This window comes from Penaeus japonicus, unplaced genomic scaffold (assembly GCF_977035675.1).
Source record: "Penaeus japonicus unplaced genomic scaffold, GWHDUDI00000001_assembly GWHDUDI00000021, whole genome shotgun sequence".
Taxonomy (NCBI): domain Eukaryota; kingdom Metazoa; phylum Arthropoda; class Malacostraca; order Decapoda; family Penaeidae; genus Penaeus; species Penaeus japonicus.
The window spans coordinates 31298722-31315953 of NW_028234423.1; the positions used below are offsets into that span (position 1 = coordinate 31298722).

The 17232-nt window shown below is 47.9% G+C and overlaps 1 protein-coding gene across 4 annotated transcripts in view; it reads right to left on the reverse strand.

Annotated features, from left to right (window-relative positions):
- The window catches only part of stai (stathmin), an 86299-nt gene that overhangs the window by 17758 nt on the left and 51309 nt on the right, over positions 1 to 17232 (reverse strand). For 2 of the 4 annotated variants that reach the window (XM_043016446.2, XM_043016442.2), the window contains exon 3: positions 87 to 167. The exons of the other annotated variants lie outside the window; for them this stretch is intronic. In XM_043016446.2, the coding sequence (XP_042872380.1) occupies positions 87 to 167 (81 nt within the window). The remainder of the gene's footprint in view (positions 1 to 86; positions 168 to 17232) is intronic. 4 annotated transcript variants of the gene reach the window in all.

Sequence of the window (17232 nt, forward strand, 5' to 3'; positions counted from 1 at the left end):
AGTGCCAACGGGTATGTGGGTGGGTATACAGAGATCAATGTGGAGTTCCTTATCGTTATTATGATGTTGGATATCAATATACTCACCGACATACTTCCTGCACTTCTTGGGCTGTTTGCACTTGGGTTTCTTGTTGGTCTTCTTAATTGGCTTCTTATGGTACCGCCCTACAAGTGAGAGAGAGGAAGAGAGAGAGGGAGAGAGAAGGGAAACGGGAAGTCTGGATTTAGTAAGAGGTTGTTAAGTCTTTCATTTTCTTGTTATTTTCGTAGCCTGAAGAAGTCGGAGCTTTCAGATTTTTGGCGGAGAAGAGAATTTTTTTTATTTTTTTTTTATATTTTTTATGAAGTTTTCTGATTGGCTGATATATTTTTTTCCTTGAGAGAACTAACAAAGAGAAGAAAAGTATGGAGGCGAAAAGAAACCATTATTTCTTTATACATTTGTTTTTCTTCACTCGAAAGCGGGAGGTAAAACATACGCACACACAACACAAAAAAAATAATAATACGGGAAATGTAGTCTCATTTTTATCATGACAACTACTAATCAACTCATTTTACCCCACCCCACCCATCTACTCCTTCCTCCTCTTCAAAAATAAGAGGATGGAGGACCCGTCACCCCCCCCCACACACACATATCAGATCTTACATCTCCCCAACTTTAATGTCATTACCTCCCTTCCCCTTCTCATCCCCTTCACAACCCCGCCCCGTTTTTTTTCTCTCTCTCAAGTTTTGCATAAAAGAGATAAAAAAAAATCTTTACGATCTCCCACGAGGCAAAAACAAAATAAAAACGGAATAAAAACAGAACGCAGCAAACTTTTTTTTCTTCTTGGAACGTTAGTCACCAGAACCCTCGGGACGCCAGCATGTCATGGAAACGACAAAAATCTACGGGATCGAAGCATACTTTTTCACTACCTTTCTTCAACGCCGTTGAAGTAATTATCTCAAGACGGCAAAAAGACGAAGTGGAAACAAATGAAGAACAATAATAAAAGGGTAATATTATATATATCTATCACATGTGGAGATTTATAGAAGGGTAGTGAGAGAGAAGAGAGAGAAGAGAAAGGGACGAGAGAGAGGATAGAGGAGAGAAAAGAGGAGAGAGAAAACTAAAGGGCAGACGAGAAAGCCAAACTGAGATCATAGGGTACAGGAAGGGGGTGGGGTGAGGTGGGGTTGGGGGTCCATGTCTTAAAAGGCAAAAATCTACTGAAGAGCGAGTGAGGAGGGACGCCCCCCCCCCTCTCAGTCCCTCAAGGAGAAATACAAGGAAGAGAAGAGACGAGAAAAAAGTACCAGGAAGATGCAAATAAAGCAATAAACAAAAACAAAAAACAACTACAGGATGGAGAAAACAAATGGAGTGAATAACAAACTAAAATATAAACAAACTTAATAAATAATTGAGGAGAAACCAAGGGAGTCTTTGCCACGTAAGGACAGCGCTGACAACCTCAGGTAATCGGGTTTCCCCTTGCGTCGAGTACGAGGGGAAAACCGAGAGCCTTGGGGCGGCGAACAGAGAGAGAGGGGGAGAAGGGGAGAAGGGGGAGGGAGGGAGGAGGGTAGAAGGAGGGGGGGAGGGGGAGAAGAGAGGCAAAGGGAAGGTGGTCGTGGCACAGAATTCAGGCTGCGAGGGGAGGCAAAGTTTGAGCAGATAATAGGGTTGTAGAAGCTAAGGCGCACACGCACGCACACACACACACACACACACACGCAGAATCAGACACATACACACGCACACACACACTTAACAAAAGACTGATACACATACACACCACAAATACACAAGAAACTTGATCCTCTACAACAGGGAAGAAAAGCGCGAAAGAGGGGAGAAGGGAGAGTGGGGAGGTGGAGGGAGGGAGGGGAATGATGGAGGAGAAGGGGTGGGGTGGGGTGGAGTGGAGTGAAGGCAGGCTAGAGGTCACAGGAGTAATGAAACATATCGCATATTCATGGGGGAGTCTCGGGAGACTCCTGGTAAAAGGTGACGTGAACGAAAAGCGAGGTGAAAAAAAGGGAAAAAAGGGCGTGAACGTAAGAAAAAGAAATAAAGAAAATGAATATAGGGGAAATAATACCATATGGTTTCAAGGAACTTTCTCAACAGAGAGAATGTATAGGAACATGGAGGAGAGAGGGGATCACAGCAGAAAAGGGAAGAAAGGCCGGAAATACAATAAAGGGAAGCGGAAGACGGCGAAATGGAGATATAGGAGGATAGAGGAAAGAAAGGAAAAAGGAAAGAAGAAAGAGGCGAGGAGGTTTATGAAATGAAAGACTCAGGACAATAACAAGACGATAAAAATGGTCAGCTGTTAAGTGAAAATACATGGAAAGATGGAGAGTAAGAGGAGAAAAACAGACCGAGAAAGGAAAGAGCATGAGAGAGAGAGAGAGAGAGAGAGAGAGAGAGAGAGAGAGAGAGAGAGAGAGAGAGAGAGAGAGAGAGAGAGAGAGAGAGAGAGAGAGAGAGAGAGAGAAAGAGAAAAAATAATAAACAACAGAGAAAGAGAAACAGAGAAAGAAAAGCGAGACGAGAGAAATATGCCTCCAATGCTGGTGTTAGTCGTGCATACCGGGTCCCGGGATCAATAGAGGCAAGCAGCAACACGGGCAACAACCGGTCACCTTCCTCCCCCATCCCCCCCACTCCATCTCCCCCAACCGCCAGCGTCTCCTTCTCCCCCAGTGACGCCCGGTATCAACGCCTTTATAACGGCTTTTCTTGACCGTTTCAAAAGACACAAAAGACGGGGATTTGGAAAAAAGAAGAATAGAAATAACACGTATTTCCTTTTCAATATAATTTGCCATTATGTGAATTCAACCTTCTCTTCTGCTCCTGCAGAATTTACGCACTACAAATATACGTAGAGACAGACAGACAGACAGACACACACACACAAAGAGAGACTGACGCAGACCGCAGACACACAAAAACAGACAGCCAGGGAAACGAGCGTAAATAAACAAGCCACCCATACAGACAAACCGACAGACAGACAGACAGAGAAGGCAAGGAGCTTCTGCAGTCAATCTTCGTGCTCCTGCAGTCGTCTGCCTACTCCTCCTCCTCCTCTTCGTCCTGCCAACCTGGTGGCTGTATCTTTACGAGGGGCCGTCAATACAGTGATGCCTTCTCCCCCCCTTTTCTCCTCCCATTCCTTCACCCTTCTTCCTCCTATCCCCCTTTCACCTTCCATTCCATGGCCCCTCTTCTTCATCTTCCCTTTCCCCCTTTCATTTCTTGGCACCTCTTCTTCATCTCCCCTTTCCTTTCTATCCACTTTCCTTGCTTTCCCCTCTTCGTTATCCGTTTTCCTGTCACATCCTTTTTTCTATCTCTATTGCACCCTCCCGTCTTTATTTTTTTTCTCCCTTCGTCTTCCATCTTCATTTCCTTCCTTCCTCCACTGCTTTACGGTCTTCTTATCTTCCTTTTCGGCGTGTCCCCTCTTTCCTCCCCTCCCTCTCGCCACACGCGAACAACTTCTTGGTCGGTCTCTTTCCCAATCCTCCTCCTCCTCCTTCCCTCCTCTAATGCTCTTCCTCCTCCTACTCTTTCCTTCTTCTGCCTTTCCTCCTCCTCCTCTTTTCCCTCTACTGCTGCTGCTGCTCCTCTCCCTACTCCTTCCTCCTACTGCCCTTCTTCCTACTCCTTCCTCCTCCTCCTCCTCTTCCTCCTCCCCCCCTCCTCCTCCTCCTCCTCCTCCGGGACGGCCATAAAACCCCGATAGGCGCGCTTTAATCAAACGATAATTCACCTCTGGTCCCGTTCTCGTCAAGTCTGCGGATCAAGATAGCAGAATAAGGAGAGGGATAGATGGGAGAAGACAAAGAAAAACGAAAGAAAAGAAGAGGGAGCAGGAGACAAAGTAGAAAGAAAGAAAGAAAGGAAGAAAAAAAAGGGGAAAGTTCCGAAAAGTTTAAAACGTTGTCTCTCCTCGAAATAATCTTCAACTTTTTTTTTTCCTCGTTGAACGTGTGAAAGAAAAACCCTGAGAGAAACCAAGTTCAAGGCAAGCCAAGGCAAGCCAAGGCAAGCCAAGGCAAGCCAAGACAATCCCACAGTCATTGACGGCCAACCAGCCGCATAATCGTTTCGAAAACTTGCCAAACTTGCTCCGGAATCTTCGACGATAGTGTACCCCCCCTGCCCCCCGCCCCCTTCTTCGCAAATCCGGCCGCAGACAGACAGACATTATCCTCAGCCTCGGTGCTAAGAATACTTCCTCTTTTTTTCTAGTCTTCTAAACCTCCTCCTCCTCCTCCTCTTCCCCTTCTTCTTCTTCTTCTATTCCCCACTCTTCTCTTCCTTTCCTTCTACATCCTCGTATCATTCTCCCCTCCTCCCCCCGCCTACCTTTCTCCTTCCTTCCTTCCATTCCTCTTCCCCTTCCCCTTTCTTTCCTCCTCACCTCCTCACCTCCTTTCACTCCCCTTCCCTTATTCCCTCCCTCGTTCCCCTATCACCCCCCCCCATCCAATGGATAAAGACCCTCCATCCTATTCCTTAAATCGTGTATAACCAATCCTATTCAACGCAGCCGCCTCCTCCTCCTCCTCCTCTTTCGCACACCGGAATAAAAGTGACAAGAAAGAAAGAGGAGAGGAGGGGAGAGGAGAGAAAAATGATGAGCTGAGAAAGGAAGAGGGAGGGAGGGAGAGGAGGAGAGGGAAGGAAAAGGGAAGGAGGGAGAGGAGGAGAGGGAAGGAAAAGGGGGAGAGGGAGGAGGAGGAGAGGAAAGGAAAAGGGAAAGAGGAAGGAGGAGGAGAGGAAAGGAAAAGGGAAAGGGGGAGAGAAAGAATGAGAGAGAGAGAGAGAGCGAGAGAGAGAGAGAGAGAGAGTGAGAGAGAGAGAGGAAGACAAAAAGAAAGAGAGAGAAAGAGAGAGAGAGAGAACTCCCACCTTATCTCATCTCTACATTTCCAAGATCTCTTCTACCTCCCACCTCTTCTATTGACGTCGGCCACTCAATTAAAAAAAAGGGGGGGAGGGGGAAAGAAGTAAAAAAAGAAAAAAAAAGAAAAAGAAAAAAAAGGGCAAACTAAATGTATGCGTCTAGACGGGTCGGCAGTGTTGGCTGTGTAATGAAGTAAGGCAACATTATATGCATAGGTTGGTTCGGTGTCAGAAAAAAAATGTGATATATATTCATGTACGTCTGTATATATTTGCATGTGTGAGCGACGTACACGAAAGGGGGCGTGGCCACTCGTGCGTATGGAAAAGAGGCGTAGGCGTGGCTTGGTGTGTTGTGTGGGCGCTTCGGTCGGGGCTTTGACGTAAGTAGGTGTTGAGTTTCGGGTCCGTTTGACACGAGATATGAAGGGAGGGAGGGGAAGGGAGGGGGAGGGAGGGGAAGGAAGGGCCAAAGAGGGCAAACAAGAAAGTGGGCGTGGCGGGCGAGCGTGGGTGGGTGGGTGTGTGTGTGTGTGGTCAGCAACAAGGTGGGCGGGGACGGAGGGCTCGGCGGGAGACAGCTGGTGCAGGCGGGGAGGCCGCACCCAGTGCATAGTGTGCCGGAGATCAATACCTTAGTGTGGCGAGCGAGGGGTGATCTCCCTCTCCACCCCTGCCTCTACCCCCTCCCCCTCCCCCTCCCCCTCCTCTCCTCTAGCCCCACGCCCGCCAACCCACCGAGACACCCCGTCACAACATGTGGGCGCCCGGTGCAGCTCGGGTCAGGGTCACACAGCAGGTCGAGTGGTAAGGTCATGGGTACCACCGGGCGACGGAGGCACTGGTTCTGGTTCTGGTTCTGGTTCACCGGGCCCCCCCCCACCCCCTAACTCCCCCCCTCGAGTCAAAGGGGTTGAGACGAAAGAGCCTTATCACTGCCCTCCATCAAAGCCTAAGAAGTTAATAAAGCCTAGAGCTTAACTCTCTCAAGGAAGTGAAGCTCAGAAAATAAAGCTCGGTCAGTAAAACCCAAGAAGTAAAGCTTAGTTAATAACGAAGCCCTGATTATAAAAAAAAGCCTAGGAATTAACTCTCTCAAAGAAATGAAGCTCAGAAAATAAAGCTCGGTCAGTAAAACCCAATAAGTAAAGCTTGGTTAATAACGAGGCTTAGGATATTGTAAAAAAAAAAAAGCCAAAGGAATAATGCCTAGCCTCTTGCTGTAGCTCCCTACCCTACTCCCCCTTCCTCCCTTCCTTCCTTCTTTCCTTCTTTCTTTCTTTCTTTCCTTCACACTATACGTAAAGACGACCAACAGAGGAAGGGAAATCCAAGAACCTAAATGAAAACGATAGATAGCGAAAAGGAAAGAAAGGAGCTTTTCATTATACCGTTCGGCGAACTAAACCAATAACAATAACAGTTACTACAACAACAACAACAACAACAACAACAACATAAGCCGAGGTCAAAGCATTAGTGAACGCTTACAAGTCAGATGACCGGTTCTTCGATCTGTAAATGCAGACTTTAATGGTCAGTGGCGCCAGAATTGGACTAGGTATCGTGAATCATTTAAACAGGGGAGGGAGGAAGGGAGGAAGGGAGGAAGGGAGAGAGGGGGAGGGAAGGGGAGGGGAGGGGAGAAGAAGAGAGAGAGAGGAGGGGGGCACCCTTCGTCAAAGCAAAGCACAGCAAAGATAATCCTAATGAGCAACTAGAACCTCCCTGCTTCCCTACTCTGATTTCTTATTCCCATTCCTCCTCTTCCCCATCTCCCTTTCTCTCTATCTCCCCCCTACCCCCTAGTTCCGTCCCATGGGCTAAAGCCAGCCAGCAGCGGGCCGTCACTCCTCGTTTAGCTGTTAAGGCAAAAAATCTCTGCTGCCTCGCCAGCCTTGTGGAATATAATAGCCCATTTCACACTCACTCCCTCCCTCCCTCCCTCCCTCCCTCCTGTTTTCCTCTCCTTCCTCGTTTCCCCTTGGCTTTTTTTCTTTCTTCCTTTCTTCATCCTTTCCCTATCGCCATTCGACCTTCCTCTTCCTTCTTTCCTTAATTCCCTGTTTCCCTTCGCCCTCTTCCTCCCTTCTTCATTCCCTATGGCCCTTAACTTTTCTTTCTTTCCTTTCTCTTCTCTTCCGTCCCTGCCGTCAGTCTTCCTCCTCCTACCTGTCTGTTTCTCGACTTGGTAGCCCCTCCCCCCTCCCCCTCTCCCTCCTTCTCCACTTCCCAATTTCCCTGTTGGTAGTCTCCCTCTCCTTAATTCCTCCATTCCTCTTTCCTGACACACGGGGGAAATAAAATAAGGGGGAGAATGAGCAGGGAAGGAAATACCAGGAGGAGGGGAAAGCAAGGTATGCGATAAAGCGTAGGTAAGGGAATGAGGGAAGAAAGGGAGAGAGGAGGACGGGGGGAGAGGAGAGGGGAGAAGGACGAGAGAAAGGGGGGAGGGGCAGGGAGGAGATAAAGGCAATAACGGATGAAGAGGGGGGAGGTGAGAGAGAGAAAGAGAGAGAGAGAGAGAGAGAGAGAGAGAGAGAGAGAGAGAGAGAGAGAGAGAGAGAGAGAGAGAGAGAGAGAGAGAGAGAGAGAGAGAGAGAGAGAGAGAGGAACGTGGTGTAGGTCAGAGTTCGTGGAGCCTCCCTGTCGCCGGCATCCCCTAGGGAGCTGTAACGGCGGGGAGGATACACAAGGTAACCTGCTCAAGGAGTGCTGGAGGGGGAGGGAGGAAGAGGAAAAAAAAGGAGAAACAAGAAGGGGTGAAAGAGAAAGAGAGAAAGAGAAAGGAGAGAGAGACAGAGAGAGAGTCAAGAGGATCACCAAGTGGACACAAGGCTGAAGAGAAGCTGCGAGACGAGTCATAAATCAAGAGGAACAAAGAGGATTCCGCCAAAGATATAAAAAGACAAACAAACAAACAAGCAAGCAATTCCGAAAGAATCAAAAGTAACCAACTCGGGACGAGAAAATCTACGGCCCGAAAACCATAAAACCAAAACAGTACTTCAGTTTCCCGATAAAAGAGAACCAAGAGCGACTCGGAAGCGTCACACGCAAGCGTCGTTGAACCTGATGGCGGTCAGACTTCTTTGCGATTAACGAAGCCAGAAGTAACGATGAAGTAGGGCAAGGGGGGGGGGAGGGGCAAGGAGTGAGTGAGAGAGTGTGAGTGAGTGAGTGAGTGAGAGGCAAGAAGTGAGTGAGAAGGGGCAAAGAGTGAGTGAGAAGGGGCAAGGAGTGAGTGAGTGAGAGGCAAGAAGTGAGAAAGAGGAGGAGAGGCAAAGAGGAGGAACAGAAGGAAAACAGAAGACAAGGAAAGAGAGAAGATAGGAGAGAAAAGGCAGGGAAGTGCAAAAAAGGAAATAAAACAAGGATATGGAAGAGAGAAGAGGAAGGAGAACGCGGTGAAAAAGAGGAAAGAAGCAAGAGGCAAGAGAAGAGCGAAGTTCAATAACCAAATTCAAAAAGTGCAAGACCAGGATAATTATTAGCAAGGCGAGGCAAGCACGGCTCCGCATGCATGCAGGAGGGCAGGCAGGCTGGCAGGCAAGAAGGCAAGCAGGCAGGCAGGCAGACACGAGGCAGCAAGGCCGGCTGGCTGACTGACTGACTGGATCACAAAGTCCCAACTCCCTCTCGTCAGCGCGGCTCCGAATTCGTTAATAATTCACGCGGAAAGAGAGAGAGAGAGAGAGAGAGAGAGAGAGAGAGAGAGAGAGAGAGAGAGAGAGAGAGAAAAGGGTGGAGGGGGGGAGGAGAGGGAGAAGGGAGAAGGGAGAAGGGGGAAGGATCAGGAGAAGAGAATGCGAGACAGACGAGAAAATGAGAAAGGAGTGAGAGAGGGAAGTAGAAAGAAAAAGTGAAAACGATTAAAAGTAAACAACAACAGACCAATGAAGACGCCCCCAAAATTCCTCCACAACAAAACCAAAACTCTAATCCATCACACCTCCTCGACAAAAACAAAATCGTCATTCAAATATTCAATACAACAACACAGTAGCAAGAACAACAAAAGCCCGCATGACAAGTCGACCATCATGCAGCCAAAGTCCGGTAAAAACCAATCATTCATTGCGTGTGGGTCGCTGTACATGCAAACTCAGCCGTGTGTGTTCGTCTAGTGTTGATCCTTCGATCTATGAATGCATGTTTGTGTACCATTCACTATCGGGATTTTACTGTATATAGCTCCCCTATCTCGATTTCCGTCTCTTTCTCTTCCTCTTTGTTTTTCTTTCTAACTCTTTCCATATATCTCTCTACTCCTCTCTCAATCCCATTCTGTCTCTTTTTCCATATCTCTCTTCCTCTCACAATCCCATTCTGTCTCTTTTTCCATCTCTCTTCCTCTCAATCCCATTCTGTCTCTCACCCTCTCCTCTCTCAATTCCATTCTATCTCATTTTCCATCTCTCTCCTCCTTTCTCAATCCCATTCTGTCTCTTTTTCCATCTCTCTCCTCCTCTCTCAATCCAATTCTGAATCTCTTTCATCCTCTCTCAATCCCATTCTGTCTCTCACCCTCTCTCTCTCTCTCTCAATCCCATTCTATCTCTCACCCTCTCACCCCCCCTCTCTCTCAATCCCATTCTCTCTCCCTCTCCCTCCCTCTCTCTCTCTCTCAATCCCTCTCCCTCTCTCTCTCTGAATCCCTCTCCCTCTCTCTCTCTCTGAATCCCTCTCCCTCTCTCTCTCTCTGAATCCCTCTCTCTCTCCCTCCCTCTCTCTCTCCTCACCTTTAATACGGAACGCGGCAGCCGGCGGAGCTCTTCCCTGAGCCTACCACACTGCCGCGTGTGCTTCCCCGTTGACCCCCAACCAAGGTGACTCACGCTGCCTCGACTACGATTTACTACCTTCACCCTTTCACCCTACCTACCTACCTACCTCTCCCTCCCTCTCTCCCTTCTCCTCCCCTATATCTCCATAGTCGGCTCCTCTCCCCCTATTCCTATCCTTAAATTCGATGCATTCCACTTCCATCATTCGAACAACTCGTGGTCGCTGTGTATTATCGTGGATATAATAATAATTATAATCATAATAGAAATAAAAATAAAAATAATACTCATAATAATATTAAAACGAACATGACATTCCTGCATATCTACCCGTGCAATGAACTTTCTGCAACCCGCTCAAATATTGAACGGAAATTTTGCAATACGGCGGTTTGCTGCAACGAGAGCCCCCCGGCGCCACAGCGTCTGGGGCTAATCGATCTCCCGCTGTTAGGAACCTGTCCGCCATGCACGGGGTGGGTGGTTCGGTGGGGGGTGGGTAGGAGGGGTCCAGGAGAGGATGGGAGGCGGCCAGGTGGCACTGCATGACGTGGAAGGTGGGTAGGGAGGGGGGGTTGGGTAGGGAGAGGTGGAGGGAAAGAGGGGGTTAGGGGGTAGGGAGAGGTGGAGGGAAAGAGGGAGGGAGGGAGGGAGGGAGAGGGGAGAGGAAGACACAGGTAAGTAATGCACGAAGGGTGGAGGGAGGGGAGGGAGGGGAAGGATAGGAGTTAGAAAAGGAAATAGGCAAGGGAGGGAAGAAGTAAGAAAAAGGAAGGAAGAAAGAAAGAAAAAGGAAGAAAGGGTAGCAGGGGGAGGGGGGTGGGTAGGTAGTGAAGGTGGGCGAACCAGATAATGAGATACAGACCGACATTACCTCCTACGAAGCAACGAGAAGAAAAAACAAACAAAAAAACGGCAGTAAAAACGAAAAGAAAAAGGCAACAGTTCCGGCATTTCGAATCAACAAATATCAAGAAGTTCAACCTGTTCTTAAAGTCAACACCGCGCTCTTACAAGACACTGATAAAGGGGCGTCTCCCTTGCCGCCCTGCCTGCCTGCCTTCCTCTCCTTGCGTGGCGCCCTCTTCAAGGGGATAGAAGGATACCCTTTCTTTCTTTCTTTCTTTCTCTCTCTCTTTTTTTAAGAAATTCACAGTAGTACCTTTTCCATAGATAAATATTTGTTTGCTTAGGGAGTTCAAGTCAATAAAAAATCCGTTTTCATTCTTTGGTATTTTTTTATTTACTTTCTCTTTCCTCCCCCCCCCCTTTTTTCCCCCTGAAAGCGTAAAACTTTCCCCATCGCCTTCGCTTGTGAACAGCACCGCCTATCCGCCTGTCACGCCCACCAACAGACAGACCCATCCACCTACCCGCCCACCCAAAGTCAAGACCGCTCTCCTTGGCTTGGGCTTGATGGGACTTGAATTATTTCTCCCTCGTGGCTTATATGAAGCCCCGAAGCCTCACGAGGGCTGTAATGCTGCTACTCTTGCACATGCTTCCTCCCCCCACCCTCCCCCTTACCACTTCCTCTACGCTCCTTCTATCTATCTCCCTTTCTACGCCCGCCTCCCTATCCCTTACCCTTATCCTTGACCCCCTCTCTCTCTCCCCTTACACCTTTTCTTATCCACATACTCTCCTAACCTCCTACCTTACCCTTATTCACCCTTCCCCAACCTCCCTCCCTATACCTTCTCCCCTCTCCCCTCTCCCCTTTCCCCTCCCCTCTACCCCTCCCCTTCGACTACTACACCGCATACTGTGGCATTTTCACCTTTTGCGAACGCGTGATAATAATGGCATACAGACACACATTGCAGGTTGGAAGCGTCAGCGGCAAGCAACACTAGTCCTTCCGCCTTAGGTGTCATAAAGGCGAGAGTACTTTGCTTCCACGCCGTCGCCACCAACCACCGCCAGCCCGAGAAAGGTGCAAGGGACATTGACCTTTCCGGCAATAATTCAGAAAGCTGATTGGCGACGTACTTTCGTGCTTGTAAAACCGGGGCTCAGGTACGCCACGGCCACGCAATATGGCCGCGTTAGTGGTCACTCGCGTTTCGTTTTATACTTGACGATACTTTTTATTTTTTCATTTTCTGAATTAAAGGTCTTTCTCGACAGCCTTACGGTTTTATTTAAACATATTCTCCCCGTGGTAGCAGTTGTCAGGTTATAAAAGGATTGCAATCTAACATTTCCCAATATTAATCTTCTAAGAAAAAATCAGCTACAGAAACCTTTTTCATGGGGATGTGTGGGTGGAGGAGGAGGAGGGGGAGAGGAACTCCACCCAAATCCAAGGCCAGTTCACATATTTCCCCCATCGTAGTTTTTTTTCCACTTAAAAGGCTGAACTCGGTCCTATTCTCTCGTTCCATGAATAATTTTCAATCTGAGCCTTTTTCCTCTTCCCCCTCTACCTCCTATTCTTGTCCATTCTCCAATTCCTTGTTTGTGCTATCTCAATCCGAATATTTACTTCCCCCCCTCTGTCTACGATTCTGGATATGCGTCCTTCTATTCATTTTTAAATGAGTATCCTTCTGCTTCTATCCATCTATCTATCTATCTCCTCTTCTACGCAGCAATCCGTCAGCTCTCTCTCTCTCTCCCACTCTCTCTCTCTGCCACTCTCTCTCTCTCTCCCACTCTCTCTCTCTCTCCCACTCTCTCTCTCTATTACAACCTCATGCAACACTTCCCTCGCGTCCACCGCCATCCTTTTTGTCTCGACAGGGAGTTCCGGCGCCGCAAAAGCATCCCCGAGACATCGCATCAAATGCAAGAGACGTCGCCGTAAAGATTGAAGTGCCTTACGATGGGGCCGCCCGGAGGAGAGGAGAGGAGAGGGGAGGGGAGGGGAGGGGAGGGAGTAGAGGGAGTGGAGGGGGAGGAGGAGGGAAGTGAGGAAATGGGAGGGAGTGGGGAGGGAGGGAGAGAGAGAGAGAGAGGCGGAGGAGGGAAGACAGATGGGAGGAGAGGGGAGAGGGGAATAGAGGGTGAGGAGGGAGGGGAGTGGCGAAGGAAGGAAGGAAGGAAGGAATAAATGAGGAATAGAAGAGGGAACGATACCGCACCGTCACGACCTCGCCGAGTGCAAAAAAGGCATACATCATTTTCGTACCCAAGTTAATTCATCATTATGGCGCACGTCCCTATGGCATCTTGGCTACCTAATCTTTCACAGCCACGAACCGATATGACATTTCCTTGCATATCTAAGAGAGAGAGAGAGAGAGAGAGAGAGAGAGAGAGAGAGAGAGAGAGAGAGAGAGAGAGAGAGAGAGAGAGAGAGAGAGAGAGAGAGAGAGAGAGAGAGGAGACGAGAGAGAAAAAAAAGTACGAGAGAAAGAATGACAAAAGAAAAAGAAAAAATATAAGAGAGAGAGAGAGGAGACGAGAGAAAAAAAAGTACAAGACAAAGAATGATAAAAAAAAAGAAAAAAGAAAAAAAGAAAAGGAAAAGAGAAAGATAGTAAGAAAACTTGTCTCCAACTCGATTTGGGTCGCCGGCCTGAGCGACTCTCCCGACCCCTTTTCCTTCCGCAATAAACTCTACGGACAAGCAGATGTAACATTTCACTACCTCTTTCCCCCTTCCCCGCTGCGGCGACGCTTATCTTTATACATGTCCCTCGGATTATTGTGGACACGGAACATTAACTCACCGGTTGCGTCTGGCCAGGAGGGGGAAGGAGGAGGGGAAGGAGGAAGGAAAGGATGGGGACTCGAACGATAAAGAATGGTAAAAAAAGCGAAAAAGACCGGGAACGCGTTATCTACCAAGAAAAAAAAAAAAAAATTAAATCCAAACTTTCACATCATTAACCTCGCACGACCCCAATGTTCCTCTTCGCTGCAGAATCCTCGAGAGATCAGCGAATCATTTATCTTCCAGCGAGAAGGATAATCGTACCGGAAGGAGAACAAGGCAAGCAACGGAGTCTTCTTCCTGCAGGATATTAGCCACAGGATCAACACACAAATTCGAAAACGAAGTCTTTGACGGAATTAACACTTCAAACATCCTAACCCCTTCTTCTAATCAACTAAATAAAATACCTAGAACAAATACTGGGGAAGAGGCAGGTCTTAATGAAATAAAAATAAAAACATTAAATATCATCAACTAACAATCATAATAATAATCATAATAATAACAACAACAACCGCGACAGTATTCAGTTCTTGGGAGACTGAGCAAAAAATACCACAGAAGTGTTACCAAGAAATTTATTCTCGACCCATGAACGGGGAAGGGAAATGGATGCGTCCGTAAATAGTGCAACACAATTACCAAGCGCTGAAACCTTGCAATAATAAATAGATGAATATAATGAATATATGAATAAATAAGTGAAAAAATCCCTCAAAGGTTGACGTGTCACACCGACATTCTCAAGATACTAAATATAAAACTTGAAGATGGTAACTACTTTCCTATCGGGTTTCTAAAATCTAAGTTCAATACGGAAGGAGGGATGGTAGGGGAGAGAGAGAGAGGGAGAGGGAGAGGGAGAGGGAGAGAGAGAGAGAGAGAGACAGAGAGAGAAAGAGAGAGAGAGGAGAGAGCTAGAGAGAGAGAGAGGAGAGAGAGAGAAATAGAGAGAAAGAGAGAGAGAGAGAGAGAGAAATAGAGAGAGAGAGAGAGAGAGAGAGAGAGAGAGAGAGAGAGATAAAGAGAGAGAGATCCGGAACACAGGGTAATCACCCGCGTTCTCAAATGTCTTTTTTCGACGATTCAAAATTTCTGGAGGAAATGGACAGGCATTCGGAAGGTCTGGTCGACCGAGTAAATACTTCGTTTTTATTGTATATATATTTACTTAATATAAAAATGAACAAAGGAAAATAACAAGAGATAAACAAAATAATAAAATATAAAATTCAAGTGTTTTATGTTCACTTTAGAAAATCTTTGTACATCTTTCCTCTACGATTTCCACTTTCTACTCTTCTCGTCTTTCCTTTTATCCTCCTTATCCCCGTCCTCCTATTCCTTTTAACTACTTCTCCTTGTCCCCCCCACCCCCTTCACCCCCCCACAACCACCCATAAACGTCGGAGGAGCCACAACCAATCAACCAGACTCGTTCGCCACAGTTAATTGGCCACCATCATAAACACGCTCTTATCGTCTCGTCCCTGTGATAATTACCCCCCTTCTCCCCCTTCCCCCTCCTCCCTGTACCATCCCTTCCCCCTTCCCCCTCCCTGTACCATCCCTTCCCCCTTCCCCCTTCCCCCTTCCCCTTCCCTGTACCATCCCTTCTCCCCTTCCCTGTACCATCCCTTCCCCCTTCCCCCTCCCTGTCCCTGTACCTTGTACTATCCCTCCCCCCTGTCCCCGTCCCTGTACCCCTTTACCATCCCTTTCCCATTCCCCCCTCTCCCTGTACCATGTACTATCCCTTCCCCATCTCCCTGCACCCCCCCCCCTCAGCCCTCCCACCAACCATCTCCCTGTACCCCCCCCCCCCCATCCTCCGACGCGTCCCTTATAATAGCTAATTAAGAGCGGGACTTTTCCTTGTAAATACGCCGTCTTCTTTTCTTTTCCCATTTACCGATTTTTTTCTTCTTTTCAGTTTCTTTTTCTTTCGTGTTGAGAATAAGAATCTTGATCTGAGACGAATTCTTTTTTTTGTTGTTGTTGTTGTTGTCTTTGATGAAAATCTTTCTTCGTCTTTTTTCGGACTTTTTTTTTCGGGCCCTGGCAAGATTTATAGTACGTTGCATAAGAGATCTGTTTGTCCAAGGTCGATGGATAACAAATATTGACAAATGGAGAGAGGGAGGGAGGGGGAGAGGGTGGGACGGAGAGAGAGAGAGAGAGAGAGAGAGAGAGAGAGAGAGAGAGAGAGAGAGAGAGAGAGAGAGAGAGAGAGAGAGAGAGAGAGAGAAAACAGAGGAAAAGAAAGATGGCAGTGTTTTAAACAACCACCTAATAACGGCCAGCCACACCCATGCCACTGCACGAAGTTCTCACGCATGCAAGCAATCACAAAGCCAGAGGCATCAGACAGACTGACACACACACTCCATACCACCAAGTACTCGTACAGAACTACCCTGAAAACGCCCACACACACACACACACACACGCCCACTACCAAACAATCTTCGAGTTATTCGCCGGTCGTTGTAATATTCTTGAAGGATGATCTAAACTCTTAAAAAAATGTTTTTACTAATTAAACTTTGCGTCGGTTGCTTCCCTGTGTTCGACCCATCTCGGGGAGAGAGAGAGAGAGAGAGAGAGAGAGAGAGAGAGGGGGAGAGGAAGAGAAAGACAGGAAAGAGAGAGAGAGAGAGAGGATCGCAAAGACATTAAAACTTTTTCTCCGAAGGCCATATAGACCTACAGATCCTTCTTCCCCCCGTCCCCCTTTTCTCTTATTCTCTCTCCTATTTCCTTCCCTAGGTCATAAATCTCCCATGATTCATAGCCACCGATATACCGCTAACATTTCCCTCTTCCTCTTCCCCTCCCTCCCCCTCCACCTATCCCGGTCTATCCAATCTTTCCTCCTCCTCCTCCTCCTCTTCTACACCCGAAACCCGGTAATCCCGCGACTAGGCCTAAGAGCAACGGAGGCCTACCGGTCTAACATTATCAGGTCATCTATAGCATTTACCCCCCCCGCTCCGCCACCCCCCATCCTCTTCTCCCTTCTACGCTTCCACCCCCTCCCTTGTCTTTTCCCCTTCCTCCCTCCCTCCTTCCCTACCTTCCCTCTTCTACACCCTATTTTCACCCCCATCTCCCTCCCTCCCTACTTTCTCCCCTCCTTCCCTCCCCCACTATCTCCCCATCTCCCCTCCCCTCCCCTTCTCCCCCTCTTACTCGCGTCACTTCCTATATCTTTCCATCTACCTTCGCCTCCTGTTTATGGCGTGGGGGGAAAATGGGAATATTGTTTTGTTACACGTGTCGAGGCCTATATTCCTCCTACAGTATATGCGGGGAGAGGGGGGAGGGGAGAGGAGAGGGAGGAAGTATGCCTATAAAGAAACCCCAATGTCTAAGGCGGGGAAATTTACCCCCAATATCCTACACAAACGCAAGGCATATATATTTTTTTAACATGGAGGAAACCCATGCATAAAATTCAATACAAATCATTCTTAAACATCCCTGCTAGCAAACGCGATTTAAAAAATCTAATCCCAAAAGAAAGCTACGTACAAGAGGGTGGAAAAAAAACTAATAAAACAAAAGGTCAAATTCCCACTCCCCCTCCCCCCCCAAAAAAAAAAAAAGATCAAAAGGTCAAGTCGAGGTCACGTATCATCATCTCCGCTCGACGTCATCAAGGGCAGATGACGACAACGAAGACAACGACAACGACGACGATGACAACCGCGGAATGGGAAACGTCGGCCCGCTCCACGTCCGTCATCAGCTGATAAGGTCGAGAGAGTTAGAACGACCGGAACGACGCGACGGTAGACAAAGAGAGGTGGTTCTTCTCCCTCGACAGACGATCGAGGGCATCTGGGACGGGTC